Genomic DNA, 17,765 nt, shown 5'->3' with positions numbered 1-17,765 from the left:
AAAATCTTTCCAACCTACTTTGACGAAGCCTGACATTCCCTTGATAAAAACAGTAGGGTCTCTCACTTTATAATTAAAGCTAATAAACTTAAATGAGTGATATAATTGGGAGTTAATACTCAAGAGTAAATGTTTACATCAGTGGCTACAAGATGTCATAGTTATTGCTTCCCTGAATGGCTGAGAAAGCATGAAGACCCCAGGGCTGAGGTTGGCAGAGCTGGGAAAGAAAATGGTGGCAAATCTCGAGTGATAGGACAAGATATTTAGTCACAGATAAGAAAAGAGGAGTATTCTGGAGCAGGATGGTAACATGTTGAAATCAATGGCTGAGGTCAGTTTGCTAGCATATTGAACAGATGAGATTGGGCAAGGTGACAAGGCAACCACTTTGAAAGATGCTGCCATATTCTAGACATGAGGGAATTAGGAATACTGGAAAAGGATTATGTCTGCAGAAGTGGAAAGAGAGGGACAAATTTTGGGTAGATGGTGGAAAAAGAATCTCTACCTAGAAGGCAGTTCTTTCTGAGTAGCACAGACTCATAGTAATTGGGAGAAGGAATTATTCTGCTCACTTATTTTTCTCCCCTGCCTTCTTTAAACATCCTTCAATAGTCCTTCAGTGCCTTCCAGATAAGGTCTAAATTTCACAATAATGTTATAAGGGTCTGGTTTCTGACCACCTCTCCAGTCGATCTCTCCTTACTACTCACCGTGAACTCAATGCTCCAGCCACTCTAAATTATGATTTCCATTTTGGGGTTTTGTAAGGAATGCCTCTCCCTGTGTATTTCTCCTTTTTGTGTGTGTGTATACTCTCCATCTTTACCCCCCAAAATCGGGGGAGTTCTTTTGCATAATTGATATATCAATTTAGACATCACTTTCTGCAGGAAATCTCTCCTGACAACCCTCTTATCCATCCATCTGGAGTAATTGTTTCTCCCCTATGATAACTTCCTCCTTTAGCACAAACTACTCTGTACTGAATGGCTCTCCACATTTTGGTGGGCACAGAAATCACCTTCAGTGCTTACTAAATATAGACTTCTAGGCCCCAGACCAAAGGCTCTGACTTACTAAAGCTTAGTTGAACCCACACCTTTAGAAACACTGTTGGATTGTAATTTATTGTTTACACTAGAGGCCCAGTGCATGAATTCGTGCATGGGTGAGGTCCCTTGGTGTGGCCTGTGAAGATTGGGCCGAAACTGGCAGTCCAATACCGCCTGCCACTCCTGCCTGCCACTCCAGCTCTTCCTGGCCCCACTGCACCTGCCATGGGCTCATGCCCAGTCAGTTCTGATCAGGAGAGGCTCACACTGCAGCAGTGGCACTCACCAGCCACGAGCCCTGTGTCTGGCACCCATCCTGAGGGGGTTGAGGGGAGGGCTGGGACATGATCGGCCCTCCGGGCAGGTGGTGGGATGCCTTTGCTGGTCCGGGATCTGGATTGTCTGGAGCCACCTGGCAGCCACTTTTATATCATTTATTCCTTGTGGATATCTAGGGAGGGGAAGTGGCCACAGTGTCTGAGGCCGACTTCCAGGAGGCCTGGGGAGCTGTCAGAATCATGCCAGTGGCGCCAGTTCATAGGTGCCTGGCCCATTCTCTAGAGATTGGACCTGCAGGACTACTGAGGGAGTGAGTGGCTGCCACTGGGCTGGTGGGCTGCCAGGATGGGTCGGTCAGCTGAGCAGCACTCCTGCTGTGGGAGCGCACTGACCACCAGCTCTTGCATTGAGCATCTACCCCCTGGTGGTCAGTGTGCATCATAGCGACTGGTTGACTGGTTGTTCAGTCGTTTGGTCATTTGGTCGTTTAGGCTTTTATATATATATATATATATATATTAGAGGCCCGGTGCATGAAAATTCATGCACTGGAGGGGGGTCCCTCAGCCTGGCCTGCCCCCTCTCACAGTCCAGGAGCCCTCAGGGGCGGGAGGCCACCTGGCGATCAGGGGAAGGTGACGCCCCCATCACAATCTGCTGCTGCCACTGCCAGCAGTGCAAGCCTCGGCCGGCCATGGTTACCTGAGCCTCGGGCGGCCCTGGGCGGCTGGGCAGCCTCCATCCAAGGCTTGCCTGCACCTTGGGCTAGCCCTGCGCTACTGGGCAGCCACCATTGGTGGCTTGCCTGTACCTCGGGCCAGCCCTGGGTGGCTGGGAAGCTGCCATCTGAGGCTTGCCTGCACCTTGGGCTGGCCCTGGGTGGCTGGGCAGCCACCATTCATGGCTTGTCTGCACATCAGGCTGGCCCTGGGTGGCTGGGCAGCTGCCATCCAAGGCTTGCCTGCCCCTCAGGCTGGCCCTGGGTGGCTGGGGGGCTGAGGGGACTGGGCACCACCATCTTTGAGGGCATGGCAGTCAGTTAGCATATTCCCTCTTTTTTAAAAAAATATATTTTATTGATTTTTCACAGAGAGGAAGGGAGAGGGATAGAGAGTTGGAAACATCGATGAGAGAGAAACATCGATCAGCTGCCTCCTGCACACTGGGGATGTGCCCGCAACCAAGGTACATGCCCTTGACCAGAATCGAACCTGGGACCTTCCAGTGCACAGGCCGACACTCTATCCACTGAGCCAAACTGGTTAGGGCGCATATTCCCTCTTTATTGGGTGTGGGCGCCACCATCTTTATGAGGGTGTGACAGTCAATTAGCATATTCCCTCCTTATTAGATAGGATATTAGAATCCTAGACTGGACTGTGGTCCTAGAAGGGAAGAAGCAATTATAGTCCTAACACCCGGCACAGAGTCTGATATGATAGGCACTCATTAGGTAATTGTCAAATAAGTGAATAAATGATGTGAAAAACAGGATGAGTGAAAGTTAGGGAACAAGGAGGTAATGGGAAAAATGGGAAGGGGTTAAGGTGTCTCTTTGTAGGAGAAAATGATGAATACCCACATGCTAATTTCAGACAACAGATGGGGACTTTAAGGTCATGGAGAGGTACCCCACCCTCCATGCCTCCTGTCTGGCACTGACTATGAAGTGGAAAATGGCCCAGTCCTGTTTACATTACCTATGTACTCCCAAGGACTCAGATGTATGCTTTCCCCAAAGGCAGCATATAATTTTGCGAATTGTAATCATTTTTTCCATGTCCTTTTGAAGGCTATAAAATAATTTTAGATGCAATAGTAATTCTAGGTCCTTGTTTACCCTTGACCTTTGAAGTTTGATTCAAAACATCACACACCTCCCAGCCCAGATGTTGGCAAGTTAATGATATATTGCTGTAGGAAAGAGCTCTGTCTTATTTGCACAAGGAGCTGGAAATTTTTGGTAATGTTATCTTACCTCTATTTTTGGGGGAGAGGGGATATGACCAAAATATAGTTTTGTCAGTATAAAGGCACAAGATTAAGAATTAGGAGAAATAATGAAGTTTCCTAGTGTGTATGAACTGAGTATTGTCACCCAGTGGGTATAAGAACTCTTTAAAACTCATAGTGACTCTTTTAGTCCAAGAATAAAAAGGATAATTTCCAGCTAAGTGAGTCTAAAGGCTTTTTTTAGAGTCTGAGCTCTTTTTACCCATTTCCTACATCCAGTCCCTGTCCTTGGTTTCTAAATGATAGGATTCTCACAGAACTAATTATTAAACCTGCCCCCCAACCACTCTTAAAAACACTTTAGTCTTTTAACTGGCAAATTTGACTTTAGAAGAATAATGTCTTTATAAGGTAAGGAGTCAATGAACCCAGCTAATGCCCTCTCTCAATCTTAGAGAGCCATATGATTTGTGTATATTTCTTAAGATTCCCTACTGGGTAGTAAGCATATTGAGGACATGGGGCTGATAGCCTTTTCAGCACTTGAAACAATGTTTGTACATGGATTAGTGCTTCATAATTACCTGTGAAATGGCTAAATAATCTGTGGCTACTTTCTGGTTCTGGTCAGCTGGTTAGTGTGCAGTGCTGGGCATTTACAGCTCTGTGAATGCTGGAGAATTAAACGTAATGACATTTCCTCCTAACACCTTCCTAGTATTTATTTTTCTGGGGAAGGGCAGCTAATCATGGCCTGGAGCGTCTTGGGCACCAAGGCCTGGCAGGCTGGGCCTGGAGGCATTATTAGTTTCTCTGAGTAAGTGGAGAATCTCCTGTTCAAAGAGGCTGAGGCTGCTCCGAGATTCCATGTTGGTGGCAGAGTGGAGGCCAGAAACCTTTCTGACTTCTTGGAAGCAACTACCACAGCCACCTTTTTCATGAGCAGACATTTTCTTGCATGAAACTTGGCCTTTGTATTTTCTAAATTAAATTTTATTTATTTATTATTATTTTAAAAAATGTATCATTGAAATATTATAGATTCCGTGCCCCCTCCCCCCTTTTTCTGTCTTCTTTCCTTTCACTGGCTTTCTACGGGAACCTCTGCTTATAAACCCTCTGCTCTTTTTAAAAAAATAATAGTTTTCCAGTAAGGTTTCTTCATCCTGGGGATCCAAAAACCCACACTGTACTCTATTTAGACTTCTGTCATCATCCCCTACCTCCTCTCCTGCCACACGCTGCTCAACCTCAGACTGCAAATTCCCAGCTGGAGGGAGGAGCTGTTTCATCTGGGTGTTTGAAGATAGCATCCTTTCTTGCCATAATAGTTTAATGCTTCCTCTTTCTCACTGTGATCTTTTATGTATGACTTTCTCAGATTCACAGAAAGCTTTTCTGCTGATTCTAAAGCATATTTATTTGGTGTGTGTGTGTGTGTGTTCTCAGTGATGAAGTTCTTCTGACTGAGAACCGTTATGAGAAAGGCCTTCCCAAACCCTGATTAGGCACTGATGGTTAAATAAGCTCCCAATATCATACTTCAGCTCTTCTATATAGCAACACAGTGACAAGCCACAATTATGTAATCACTGCCCAAAGCGAAGATCTGTCCATGTAATATTTTCTTGCACTCTCCTATTCTCCAGAGTGCCTGGAGCAGCAGCCAGCACCTGCAGTCACTGGCAAGGTGTGCTTGGCAGCTCTACCAGCCAGACGCTAAGTTTTATCCCATTCCAATAATAGCGTCTGGGTGGCAGGCTGGCTTCCTGCTGACATATAAATCTGCCACTGCCCTTGGTGTGTTCCTGGAAGCCTGGATTAGGGCTGGCTGCTAACCACCCACCTCCAGGGAAGGCAGTGGACTACCCTGGCCCTTCCCTAGGGTGTAGTAACTGTGGTAGAACTCTCTTTTAGGATTGGAGAGATTTTCTGAAAGCTGAATGCCTACACCTTTTGGTGATTTCTGTGTCTACTCAGACCACCTTGATTCTTTTCTAGGCACTATTTCATCATCTCAGGCACAGTGTCCTACAAATCCAAGCGGATGCTCCCATATTTCTGCTTTGTGATGGGAACAGTTGGAGCCAAAGATTCAACTGGCTTTGGGAGGGCAAATGGTTCTACCTCATTTTTGGTACAGCATGTGAAGGCCAAATAAGCATGAACAGTCTAAATTTTTCACTTCAATTACAGTGATTTCTCATGCTTAATAGGTACACATAAGTATTCCTATCTAGTTCCTTTGCAAGTAAGCACTTGTCCAGGCAAGAAGGTCCTCTTTAAGTAGATGGTAAATGAGGCTGTCTCATAAATTCTACTGTGGTTATAATGTGGGGAGATTGCACAGATGATAATAGGAAGTCTAACCCTTTAGTAAAGAAGTGTAAGGCTTTGGAATCAAGTGGATTGTTTCTATACTTACTAGAAATAATATAGATATTCATGCTATAAATAATATAGGTAATAATGGAATAATATAAAAATAATACAGATAATCATAATCTTTGAGAACACTAACTTTGAAGATCAAATGTAAAAATGCATGGGATGCAATTAACACAGCACCTGACATAAAGTTAATACTACTCAATGATTTAAGGATAGTTTTTCTGGCCCTTTTGCAAGTCATCAGCATGGATGTGTGTCTAAACTTTTCGGTGTTAATAGCAGTTAGCATGGAAGGCAGATGCACCTTAAGTAAGTTGCTTTGAGGCCCACCTTCCTTGCTTGAGTGGCTGCACAGGCCTATCTTACTATTGTGTAACTGACATTTTTCAGCTTCAACCTCAATGACAGGTTTGTGTAACATGCCACAAGCCTCCCTGTAATTGTGGTAAGAGGAAGAAAATATATGGGATAATGATATGACTTTCCCCCATCCTTTGCTCAACACTGGTACAGAAGGAAGAGGCCCCTTCAGAAAGCACTTTCAGGATGGTGAGAGCACACGTGTTGGTTTGTCATAGAATACAATGTTCTTGCATTCTGCTCCTGGTGGACTTGGTTAGGCCTTTTAGGCTGAGGTTCTTTATAGGAGATGGTAAGAATTCAGTACTATGAGACAAAAAAAAGGCTAAGGGAGTTTATCACCACCAAACCAGCAATGCAAGAAATGCTAAAGGGAATACTGTAAAAAGAAGAAATAAAAAGGTAAGAAGGAACACAGACACAAAAAATAGATAAGACTACAAACAAGTACCTTTCAGTAATAACTTTAAACGTAAACAGACTAAATGCTCCAATCAAAAGACATCGAATGGCTGAATGAATAAAAAAACACGACCTATATATATTCTGTCTACAAGAGACCCACCTCAGAACAAAGGACTCACACAGATTGAAAGTGAAGGGATGGAAAAATATCTTTCAGGCAAATGGAAATGAAAAAAAAAAAGCTGGGATAGCAATACTTATATCTGACAAAAAAGACCTCAAAATGAAGGCCATAACAAGAGATAAGGAAGGCCACTTCATATTACTAAAGGGATTGATACAACAACAGGATATAACTCTGATAAACATATATGCACCCAATGCAGGAGCACCCAAATACATAACAAAACTCCAGGAAGACATCAAGGGAGAGATCGACAACAATACAATCATAGTAGAGGACTTTAATACACCACTGACATCACTGGATAAATCCTCTAGACAAAAAATCAGCAAAGACACAGCAATCCTAAATGACTCACTAGATCAGATGGACTTAACTGACATCTTCAGAACATTGCATCCCAAAGCCACAGAATATACGTTCTTCTCAAGTGCACATGGGACATTTTCAAAAATAGACCACATATTGGGTCACAAGCAAAGTCTCCCCAAATTCAGGAAGATTATGCCAAGCATCTTCTCAGACCACAATGCCATAAAATTAGAAATAAACTACAATAAAAACAATCCAAAAATCTCAAACACTTGGAAGCTGAATAGCATGCTATTAAATAATGACTGGGTTACCAATGAGATCAAAGAAGAAATTAAAAGCATCCTGGAAACTAATGACAACAAAAACACAACAATCCAAAATCTATGGGAAACAATAAAAGTAGTCCTGAGAGGGCAGTTCATAGCTCTACAGGCCTACCTCAAAAAGCAAGAAAAAATGGTAGTAAATCATCTAACTCTACAACTCAAAGAATTAGAAAGAGAGCAACAAGAAAAGCCTAGAGTGAGCAGAAAGAAGGAGTTAATAAAGATCAGAGCAGAAATAAATGACATAGAGACCAAAAAAACAATACAAAAGATCAATGAAACCAAGAGCTGGTTCTTTGAAAAGATAAACAAGATTGATGAACCTCTAGCCAGGCTCACCAAGAAGCAAAGAGAGAGGACTCAAATAAACAAAATCAGAAATGAGAGAGGAGAAATAACAAGAGACCCCACAGAAATACAAAGGATCGTTAAAAAACACTATGAACAACTCTACCCCAACAAACTAGACAACCTGGAGGAAATGGACATATTCCTAGAAAAATACAACCTTCCAAAACTCAATCAGGAAGATTCTAAAAATCTCAATAGGCCGATAACTATGGATGAAATTGAAGCAGTCATCAAAAAGCTCCCAGCAAACAAAAGCCCGGGGCCAGATGGCTTCACAGGGGAGTTATACCAAACATTCAAGGAAGAACTAAAACCTATCCTCCTCAGACTATTCCAAAAAATTCAAGAGGAATGAACACTTCCAAGCTCATTCTATGAAGCCAGGATCACCCTAATACCAAAACCAGATAAAGACAACACAATGAAAGAGAATTATAGGCCAATATCCCTCATGAACATAGATGCCAAAATCCTCAACAAAAATCTAGCAAATCGGATCCAGCAGTACATCAGAAAGATCATACACCATGACCAAGTAGGATTTATCCCAGGGATGCAAGGATGGTACAATATCCGCAAATCAATAAACGTGATACATCACATAAACAAATTGAGAGATAAAAATCACATAATCATTTCAATTGATGCAGAAAAAGCATTTGACAAAATCCAACACCCTTTCTTGATAAAAACTCTCAGCAAGGTGGGAATAGAAGGATCACACCTCAACGTAATAAAAGCCATATATGAAAAACCCACAGCCAACATCATACTCAATGGGCAAAAACTAAAACTATTTCCCTTAAGAACAGGAACAAGACAGGGATGCCTGCTTTCACCACTCCTGTTCAACATAGTACTGGAAGTACTAGCCATTGTGATCAGACAAAAAGAAGAATAAAAGGCATCCAAATTGGAAAAGAAGAAGTAAAACTGTCCTTATTCGCAGATGACATGATATTGTACACAGAAAACCCTAAAGACTCCATCAAAAAATTATTAGACTTAATAAATGAATTTGGCAATGTAGCAAGATACAAGATTAATGCCAAGAAATCTATGGCATTTCTTTACACCAACAGTGAACTTATAGAAAGAGAGACTAAAAAAGCAATCCCATTTACCATCACACCAAAAAAATTAAGATACCTAGGAATAAACTTAACTAATGAGGTAAAAGACCTATATGTGAAAAACTACAGGACACTGAAAAAAGAGATAGAGGAAGACATAAACAGATGGAAGAACATACCGTGTTCATGGATTGGTAGAATCAACATCATCAAAATGTTCACACTACCCAATGCAATCCCCATTAAAATACCAATGGCATATTTCACAAACCTATACAGCGAACTTTCCAAAAATTCATCTGGAATAAAAAAAGACCCCGAATAGCTGCAGCAATCCTGAGAAAGAAGAACAAAGTAGGTGGGATCTCAATACCAGATATCAAGCTGTATTACAAAGCCACTGCTCTTAAAACAGCCTGGTACTGGCACAAGAACAGACATATAGATCAATGGAATAGAATAGAGAACCCAGAAATCGACCCAAACCACTATGCCCAATTAATATTTGAGAAAGGAGGCATGAACATACAATGGAGTCAAGACAGTCTCTTCAACAAATGGTGTTGGGAAAATTGGACAGATACATGCAAAAAAATGAAACTAGACTACCAACTTACACCATACACAAAAATAAACTCAAAATAGATAAAGGACTTAAACATAACATGGGAAACCATAAAAATACTAGAGGAATCCACAGGCGGCGAAATATCAGACATATGCTGAAGGAACTTCTTCACTGATACTGCTCCTAGGGCAATGGAAACTAAAGAGAAAATAAACAAACGGGACTACATCAAAATAAAAAGCTTTTGCACAGCAAAAGAAACCATCAACAAAATAACAAGAAAGCTCACTGCATGGGAGAACGTATTTGCCAATGATATCTCTGATAAGGGTTTAATCTCCAACATTTACAGGGAACTCATTCATACAACTTAACAAAAGGAAGATAAACAATCCAATCAAAAAATGGGCAAAGGACCTAAATAGACACTTTTCAAAGGAGGACAGAAGGAAGGCCAAGAGACATATGAAAACATGCTCAAAGTCACTAAGCATCCGAGAGATGCAAATCAAAACAACAATGCGGTACCATCTCACACCTGTCAGAATGGTTATCATCAACAAATCAAGAAACGACAAGTGCTGGCGAGGATGCGGAGCAAAAGGAACCCTTCTGCACTGCTGGTGGGAATGCAGACTGGTGCAGCCACTGTGGAGAAGAGTATAGAGTTTCTGCAAAAAACTAAAAATGGAACTCGCATTTGACCCAGTGATCCCACTTCTAGGAATATATCCCAAGAAACTAGAAACACCAATCAGAAAGGATATATGTACCCCTATGTTCATAGCAGCACAATTTACCATAGCTAAGATTTGGTAACAGCCTAAGTGCCCATCAGCAGATGAGTGGATTAAAAAACTGTGGTACATCTACACAATGGAATACTACGCTGCAGTAAAAAAGTTGTTCTTACCATTTGCAACAGCATGGATGGAACTGGAGAGCATTATGCTAAGTGAAATAAGCCAGTCAGAGAAAGATAAATACCACATGATCTCACTCATTTGTGGAATATAATGAACAACATAAGCTGATGAACAGGGACAGATCCAGAGACAGAGAAGCATCGATCAGACTGCCAATCCTCAGAGGGAAGATAGGGGAGGGTGGGGGAAAGGAGGAGAGATCAACCAAAGGACTTGTATGCATGAATATAAGCCTAACCAATGGACACGAATACCTGGGGGGTGAGGGCATGAATGGGGGGGGGGATTGGGGGGTTAATGGAGGGATGAGGACACATATGTAATACCTTAATCAATAAAGAAATTAAAAAAAATAACAAGTCACGGAGATATAGTGTACAACATAGGGAATAAGACAATAATATCATTATACCGGAACTTTGCACAGTGGCAGATGGGTACTAGACTTATTGTGGTGATCACATTGTAAGGTATATAAATGTTGAATCACTGTGTTGTAAAATGAAAACTAATCAATATTGTATGCAAACTAAACTTTAATAAGTGTTTTTTTTAAAAAAGAATTCAGTGCTATGCAAGCCAGTGCAATTCACAGCCACTGAAGATTTTGCAGAAATTTAATGTTTGTGAAGTCCTCTAAAGTTCATATTTTCCATGCATCTGGAAATTCCAGTTACCAAAATTGATTTGTCGCTCTTTGACTATAATTTCCATTCCTTTAGTGGTAGCTAGTCTGGGACTGCATTTAATTTAGGGCTCATACCTGCCTTCCAAATTTCTCCTTCACCAGTCTTCATTTGCCTAACAAATTGAGGAGCTTCCTGGATTTTTGTTGAAATTTAAGAAGAGAGTTTGGTTGTCTGTGAATTCTCTATCATAGTCTGGTGGTGAGCTGGCCACCATTTCCTTGCCTTTCACCCACTTCATCAGTGATGCTTTTAAGAGCAAAAAAAGCCCACATAGAGCTTCTCAAACTTCAGTGCACAAACAAATCACTTGGGGTCTTTATTAAATTTCTGATTCTGATCCAGCAGGTCTGGAGTTGGCCTGAGATTCTGCATTTCTAACAAGTTTCCAAGTGATTTACAAGTTTAACTTCATCCCAAGTTATACACAAAGTTATTTTTTAAAATTTTTATTTATTGATATTAGAGAGAGAGGAAAGAAGGGAGGGAGGGATGGAAGGAGGGAGGGAGGAGGGAAGGGAAGAGAGAGAGAGAGAGAGAGAGAGAGAGAGAGAGAGAGAGAGAGAGAGAAGGAGAGAGATCGATTTGTTGTTCCACTTAGTTATGCATTTAATGGTTGATTTTTGTATGTGACCTGACCCCGGTGATTGAACCCGAAACCTTAATGTATTTGGATAATGCTCTAATCTACTGAGCTACCCAGCCGGGGTATACACAAAGTTCTATAGGGATTCAGTTCTCCAAACATTTACTGAGCCTTTCAGCAAATCTAGCCATTCTTTCTCTCTGAATCCTCAGGTGGAAGTTTCTGATCATTTTGTCTTTCAGCGGTACTAAACACTGTAAATTTATGCAGCCTTAACTTAGCTCCATTTCCCTCAGTTAGTTTATCTTATGTTGATATTTATCATCCACTTAGAATTTCAATCCTTATATATGTAGTGGTTGCTGTAACAAGCAGTACATACGTGAATAGAAATGTATAGTCAGCTGCAGTGACTCTCTTGGGACCATTGACTTTTGTTATACTTATTCCCCACTCACAGATTCTTTAAATCAATGACTAACCCGAGCTTTGGAAACTGAGCTCTTTACTACTCCCCCAGGTTTCTATATCCTAGATTAATGGAAACCATAGATTTATCCCAAAGACTCAAGGAAAGAGGATGAGTGGCCCCAAATCCATACCTTGGAGATCTTAAAAATATATCTAGATGATATTCAGAATCCTACTACTACCACCTCCACTGTTATATCCTCCCCAGGATTACTGCTGTTGGCTTCCTTGCTTTTGCCCTGTGCTCTCTACATTTTAATCTCCATCCAATGGACAGAGATCCTTTTTAAAAAGTAAGTCAGATCATGTCACTCTTCTACTCCACTCGCTCTCCATCTAACTCAGAGTAAGTGTCCGAGTTCTTAAAACCCACAAAGCGCTACAAAATCTTCTCTCTCTCACATCTCTGAGTTCATCTCCTATTCCTACAATTTATTCACTATACTCACGTCACTCTAGCAACTATGGGCTTCTTGCTGGTCCTGGATCATGTCATCATGAGTGGCCCAGCCCCAGGACCTTTGTATTCGCTGTTTCCTATGACTGGAATGCTCTTTCCACACTCTTGCTTCAGATCTTTGCTTCAAAGATCATCCTTACAAAAAGGTCTTTCTTGGACACCTTTCTTTTATTTATTTATTTTTTTATTTTTCACGTTTATTCTCAGTGGATTGCGCATCTCGGGGAACCTCCCAGAGCCTGGGACAAAGGGCTAGTATCACCATTTTTTGGTTCAGTTAGGGCTTTCTCTTTCCTGAACTTCATGACCTGTTAGTCATCATCGTCCTCTGGGGCAAAAATGTCATGCTCCTCAAGTAGAGCGGCAAAGTTCTTGCTAATGAGCGTCCCAACATAGAGAAAGGGGATCACAACGGAGAACACACGGAGAAGGCCGAGGGGCATTTTCACGGGTTTGGGCAAAATGGCGCCGCTGCGAGTAATGATGACTGACCTCAATGGTACCGGGCTCCGACCTGAGCCGCCCCGTCCAGCGGAGATATCTCCATCTTTCTTCAAGCTCGGTCCCGTCCGGAGAGCCCCATGTTGGACAGATGCCAAACAGCGAGCCGCTCCGGACACCATCCCTGGCACCCGGACCCCGGCGACGCCCTCGGAGAGAACGCTGCCCCAAGCATCGCGAGGCTTTCGGAGAGCAGACGAGAGGCTCGGCCTCACTGTAGCGCAGTGCGCCTAGTTCTGCACACCTTTCGATAAATTGTAATGCTCCTACCCTAAGAAGACATATGGCCTTTTTCTATTTTATTATTTTTTCTATAATTCCATATGATCATTAGACAAACTATATATTTTACTTGTTTATTACCCCATGAGGACAGGGGTTTTTGCTTGTTTTGTTCTCTGCTCTGTCCCCAGTGCTTGACACATAGTAAGTCATCAGTAAATGTTTATTAAAGGAATTGATGAATGGAAAAAATGAATAAATGAGGAAAAAGGGATGTGTTAAGGGTGTCCTGGATATCCAGGTGGGAGTATGCATTGGAAGGAAGAAGGAACGCATTTAAATTCCAACATCTGTGTCCTCAGGCTTGTCTGGCTCAGGGGTGGCTTGACTTCTATCACCTGGCCCACTGACAGCTGACACCGTAACAAAGTAATGTGCTGGAATGAATCAGGTTCTGGAATTCTGGAGAGCCTCCACATGTCAGGGTGACCTTGAGAGTGAGGATCAATGACTCCTTGTTGCATATTTCCCCCAAATGATTAACTCGAGGCTAGAGGCCCTCTCTGGTATTATTCCCCAGCTCTCAAGGAATATATATGAATAATGGTGGGTTTCCAGAAACATCTCACTGGTGGAGCAGAGTCGACTTCTCTGTTTCCTGTCTTTCTGGAAGATGCTGTTGCTGGCTTGAAGAAGGCAATTGACTGTGTAGGTTTACAATGCTCCTTTAAGAGTCCACTATATGTCAGAGAGTGAAGAAAGGATTAATTAAGCAAAGTAGAACTTGGAAGGTGATTTGACTGCAGTTAGTCATCATCTGTAACCTCGGTGTTTTCATCATGCTCAGGAAGCATGCTTCTCTGGGTCCCTTTGTCTTGTGATGGCTCACTCCTCATGCCGTTATTCCTAACCCCAAAGGAGATGGGCAGTTGGCTCAGATCAGCAGTGCTGGACTGCTTCCTTCCTTTGGAAAATTTCTCTTCTTACAGAGCTGCCTCTGGGAGTGAGGATGATGAATCAGATTGCAAGCAAAAATCAGAAAGAGAGAGATGGGGTGAAGTTGGGGAAGAATCACTTCCTAATTTAACTCTACTTTCCCTTACCCTGAAAGAAAGTCTTTTGTGGTTTTTTGGAAGTAGTGACTGAATCTCCTCTGGAATTTTAGGACCCACTGGGCAGCCTTTTTCTCTCTTGACCCAGCTTCCACTAGATAGGCTCTGGGAATACCACCTTCTCCAGTTGGCCCTCTAGCACAAGGAGTGGTGGTGCCTTCCTGCATTTGCTCATCTTGGAGAAGTCTCACCATTTTTTGTTGGGATTCTCAGCTTTTCCATTATCTATGTAACCAATTCTCTGTTCCAATTTAATTTTATTTCAAAGATTCAGAATGGCTTTTATTTTCCTGACTGCACCCTCACTTGTCTGCTCAGCTCAAATAATTTTTAGTTTTATGAAGATGGAACCACTGGTCACATTGTTTTTAAGATTTTTTTTTAATGTATAAAGCTAAAAATGTTGACTTTGATCTGTACAGATATATGTACCTATTCAGGCATGTCTTTGTTTAATATTTTTATACTACTCTGTGGGTTTTATGATTATTGATTTTCTGTTGTAGATCGAAAACTCCTAGAGAATGTGTGACTTTTTTTCAAACTTAGTTTCCTACTACATCATCAATTGGCTGCCACCAACTAGAGGTATGGTATTTGAAATTTTGTTTAACTTCTGTAGTCCTCAATTTCTTCATCTATAAAAGATGGTAGTTGCATTTAAGCATCATTTAAAATCTTTAATTTAGCCTCAAAACTCTTTTTGTGTGTGTTTTTTTTTCTAGTAAAATTGACTAAGTTTTTATTAGAAAAAGTGCCAAAGAAAAGAATCTTTTTAAAAGAAATAAAATTGGGCATTCAGTCATTAGTATATTGAAGTTTCCTGAATTCATTATCTCACAGACATTGTCAGGGGCTGCCCAACTCCCTGACTCCCTGGCCACAACACTCCTCCTTATGCTAAGATGACATCTCAGTCTCATCCTACTCTACCTCAAACTCTGGATCAAGTTCTTGGTGGGACTTTCAGGGGCTGTAGCTTAATACTCCATGACTTAACCTCAAGTCATTGCTGCTACTATTCTGCATTTGGCTTTGCTTCCAGTTTATCTATGTCCCTGACACCAAGCTCCCCTTAACCTGGATATTGTAACAAAATTCACCTTGTTTCCCTGTGTCTGGTTCCCAGTCCTGATAACCGCTGAGAGTCCCAGCCCCACTGGTAAAGGGATAGTTCCAGGGAATTTGGGGCTGAGCCTTGAAGGATTAATAGAAGCTCATCATTGGTGGAAATCCAAGCAATGGCGTCAAGGCATGTTTGAAGAAAGTCAAGTTAGTGGGTGTGGTACAGCACCAAATAGATGAAGGTGAGAAGGTAGAAAATGAAGGCCTTGTATGCCAGGCCAAGGACTCTGGGCTATATTGTTCAGCAATTAGAGCTATGGGAGAATTTGAGGTAGTAGGTTATCATAATCGGATTTGCATTTTAGGAAGATTCTTGTTAAGAGGTATTATTTGGAAGGAGCTGAGATAGGAGGCAAGAAGACCTGCTCTAATACAAGAGTTTAGGTAAGAAATGACAAGTACTTGAATTAAGACAATATCAGTGGAGATGGGCTGGGGTGGGAAGATATTTGAAGTGTTTATGAAGCAGAGTAGAAAGGATTGGTGATCAGTTGAAAAGAGAACTGGTGAAAGGAGGGAGCTTCTCAGAAATCTGGAAGCTGCAGAGAGAAACTCCCAGACTTGTGCTTTAGGAGTGGGTTAAAAATGGGGAAACCATTCCCTAGGATGGAGAATGCAAGAGGAGGTGATGTTGGATGAGTCACGTGAGAAGCGTCTGGGGGATGCCAAGTAGAGATGTTCCATAGACAGTCCACAGTCTGAAAATCACATGCAGCTCAAGAAAGACTTTTTGGCTTGAAATTAATTTGGAAACTATAAATATATATAGGATGACCATAAATTCTGAAAACATAGATAATAATATTTTATCATGTGTTTTAATATAGTATAAATAAATCATTTATTATGTATTCACCTATGTTTCCAGACTTTATAACCATCCTGAAGAAATTTGTTAGAGACAGAATACAGTTCAGGTAGCTAGCTAGAATATATAAAGTAAGAAGAGAAAGGGAGTACACATGGAGTCCTGGGAACTGCAAATTTATGGGGCAAAGGAGACTGAGAAGAAACAGGGAGGAGGTGAGATTTAAAGCACAGAGAAAGCCCAAGAGGAGAGCAATACTTCCATGGAGTGGAAGGAAAAGTGGTAAGGATGAATAAGAATGTGCAGATGTCAGCCTGACTTGCCATCAAAAGCTTTTTAAACCTTTTCCTCCAGTGGCCAAATGTATTCCTTTCTCTAGAACAGTGGTTCTTAACTTTTATAGGGTAACAAGTTCTTTGAGAATCTGATGGAAGCCATGGATCCTCTTCCACACATGAATAACAGGAGTGGAATGCAGTATAAAGGGGTCACAGACCTTCTGAGGCCCAACACCCAAGAATCCCAGGTTAACTCCTAGTATTTTGTAAAACAACTTCTAAATATCCATAGGGAAGGTCTTCGTGTCCCTGCAATTTGGGAAAATGCTGGGTTATTTTCTTCTGAGAGAGCAGAAGAAAAAGAATAAATGCAGCAGCATGATGTCATTATGCTTATGCAGCAGCATGATGTCATTATGCTTATCAAAGCCCAAATGACTTTTTTCCCCACTAGAGGGATTTTTTTTTTCTTTATTTTCCTGTTGTCCCTTACTCAACAACTTTAAGTGTTTTGAAATTGGCTTTAACTTTATTTCCATAGTTTTTGTTGGTTGCTGTTACTATAAATTGCTTCAGCTTTTAAGTTCCAGCAACAATTTTCAGAAGATTTTTAAGGATCATATTCCTTTCAGAGAACATTTTGAATCACATTTCCCACCAACAGATATAATCACATTTCCTTATATTGCTTCTTTTCATTTGACACTATGACCATGTCTTTTAAATATTCCTTAATTTTGACTTTCTTGACACCATGCCTTCCCCTTTCCCTTCTTCCCTTTTTTGCAATTGTTTCTCGGTCTCTTTGGTTGACTTATTTTCACAGCCGAGGACATCTTTGAAGGCTCTGTTCTTAGCTCCCTGTTCTTCTTTATTTTTTACCTATTTCTTTTCATTCAGTTTATCCTAACAAATATTTATTGCATGTGGACTATGCTTGGGGCACTTACTAATCCTCATGCCTGCAAAAATCCTCTCTGTGAGGATTTATGCCTCCACATTCTGCCAGCTCTTGGGGTGTGGCAAAGTTGAGGTCAGTACCATACCCTGAACCTTCTAGACCAGACTGAGATATTTTGATAGAAAGCACACACATCAACATCCTATTCAGCCCATTAAGGGTTTGATGGATTGAAGAGGGCCAACCTTAGAAAAAGTGAAAAATGGTCTACAGGTGAGTCTGGTTCCATCACTTACTTTGGCTTTTGAGTTTTCATTAAGCGTTTTTTGTTGTTTTTTTCCCCTGTGAGGGTATTTATCATAATAGACATATGTTTTTAATGTATCATTCAGGAGGGTGTGTGGTCTTGTTTATTCTTGATTAAAA

The 17,765-nt window shown here is 41.4% G+C and overlaps 1 protein-coding gene across 1 annotated transcript; it reads right to left on the bottom strand.

Annotated features, from left to right (window-relative positions):
* Nucleotides 1-12,703: 12,703 nt before the first annotated feature.
* LOC308253431 (essential MCU regulator, mitochondrial-like) lies at nt 12,704-13,015 on the bottom strand (the record flags this gene model as incomplete). Its single annotated transcript, XM_080678915.1, has 1 exon — nt 12,704-13,015. The coding sequence occupies one exon, from the start codon at nt 13,013-13,015 to the stop codon at nt 12,704-12,706; it is 312 nt and encodes a 103-aa protein (XP_080535041.1).
* Between the last annotated feature and the right edge of the window lie 4,750 nt (nt 13,016-17,765).

This window comes from Plecotus auritus, assembly GCF_963455305.1.
Source record: "Plecotus auritus genome assembly, chromosome: 1".
NCBI classification, from domain to species: Eukaryota; Metazoa; Chordata; class Mammalia; order Chiroptera; family Vespertilionidae; genus Plecotus; species Plecotus auritus.
The sequence above is the reverse complement of the archived record's forward strand: the minus strand, read 5'-3'. Positions and strand labels throughout refer to the sequence as shown.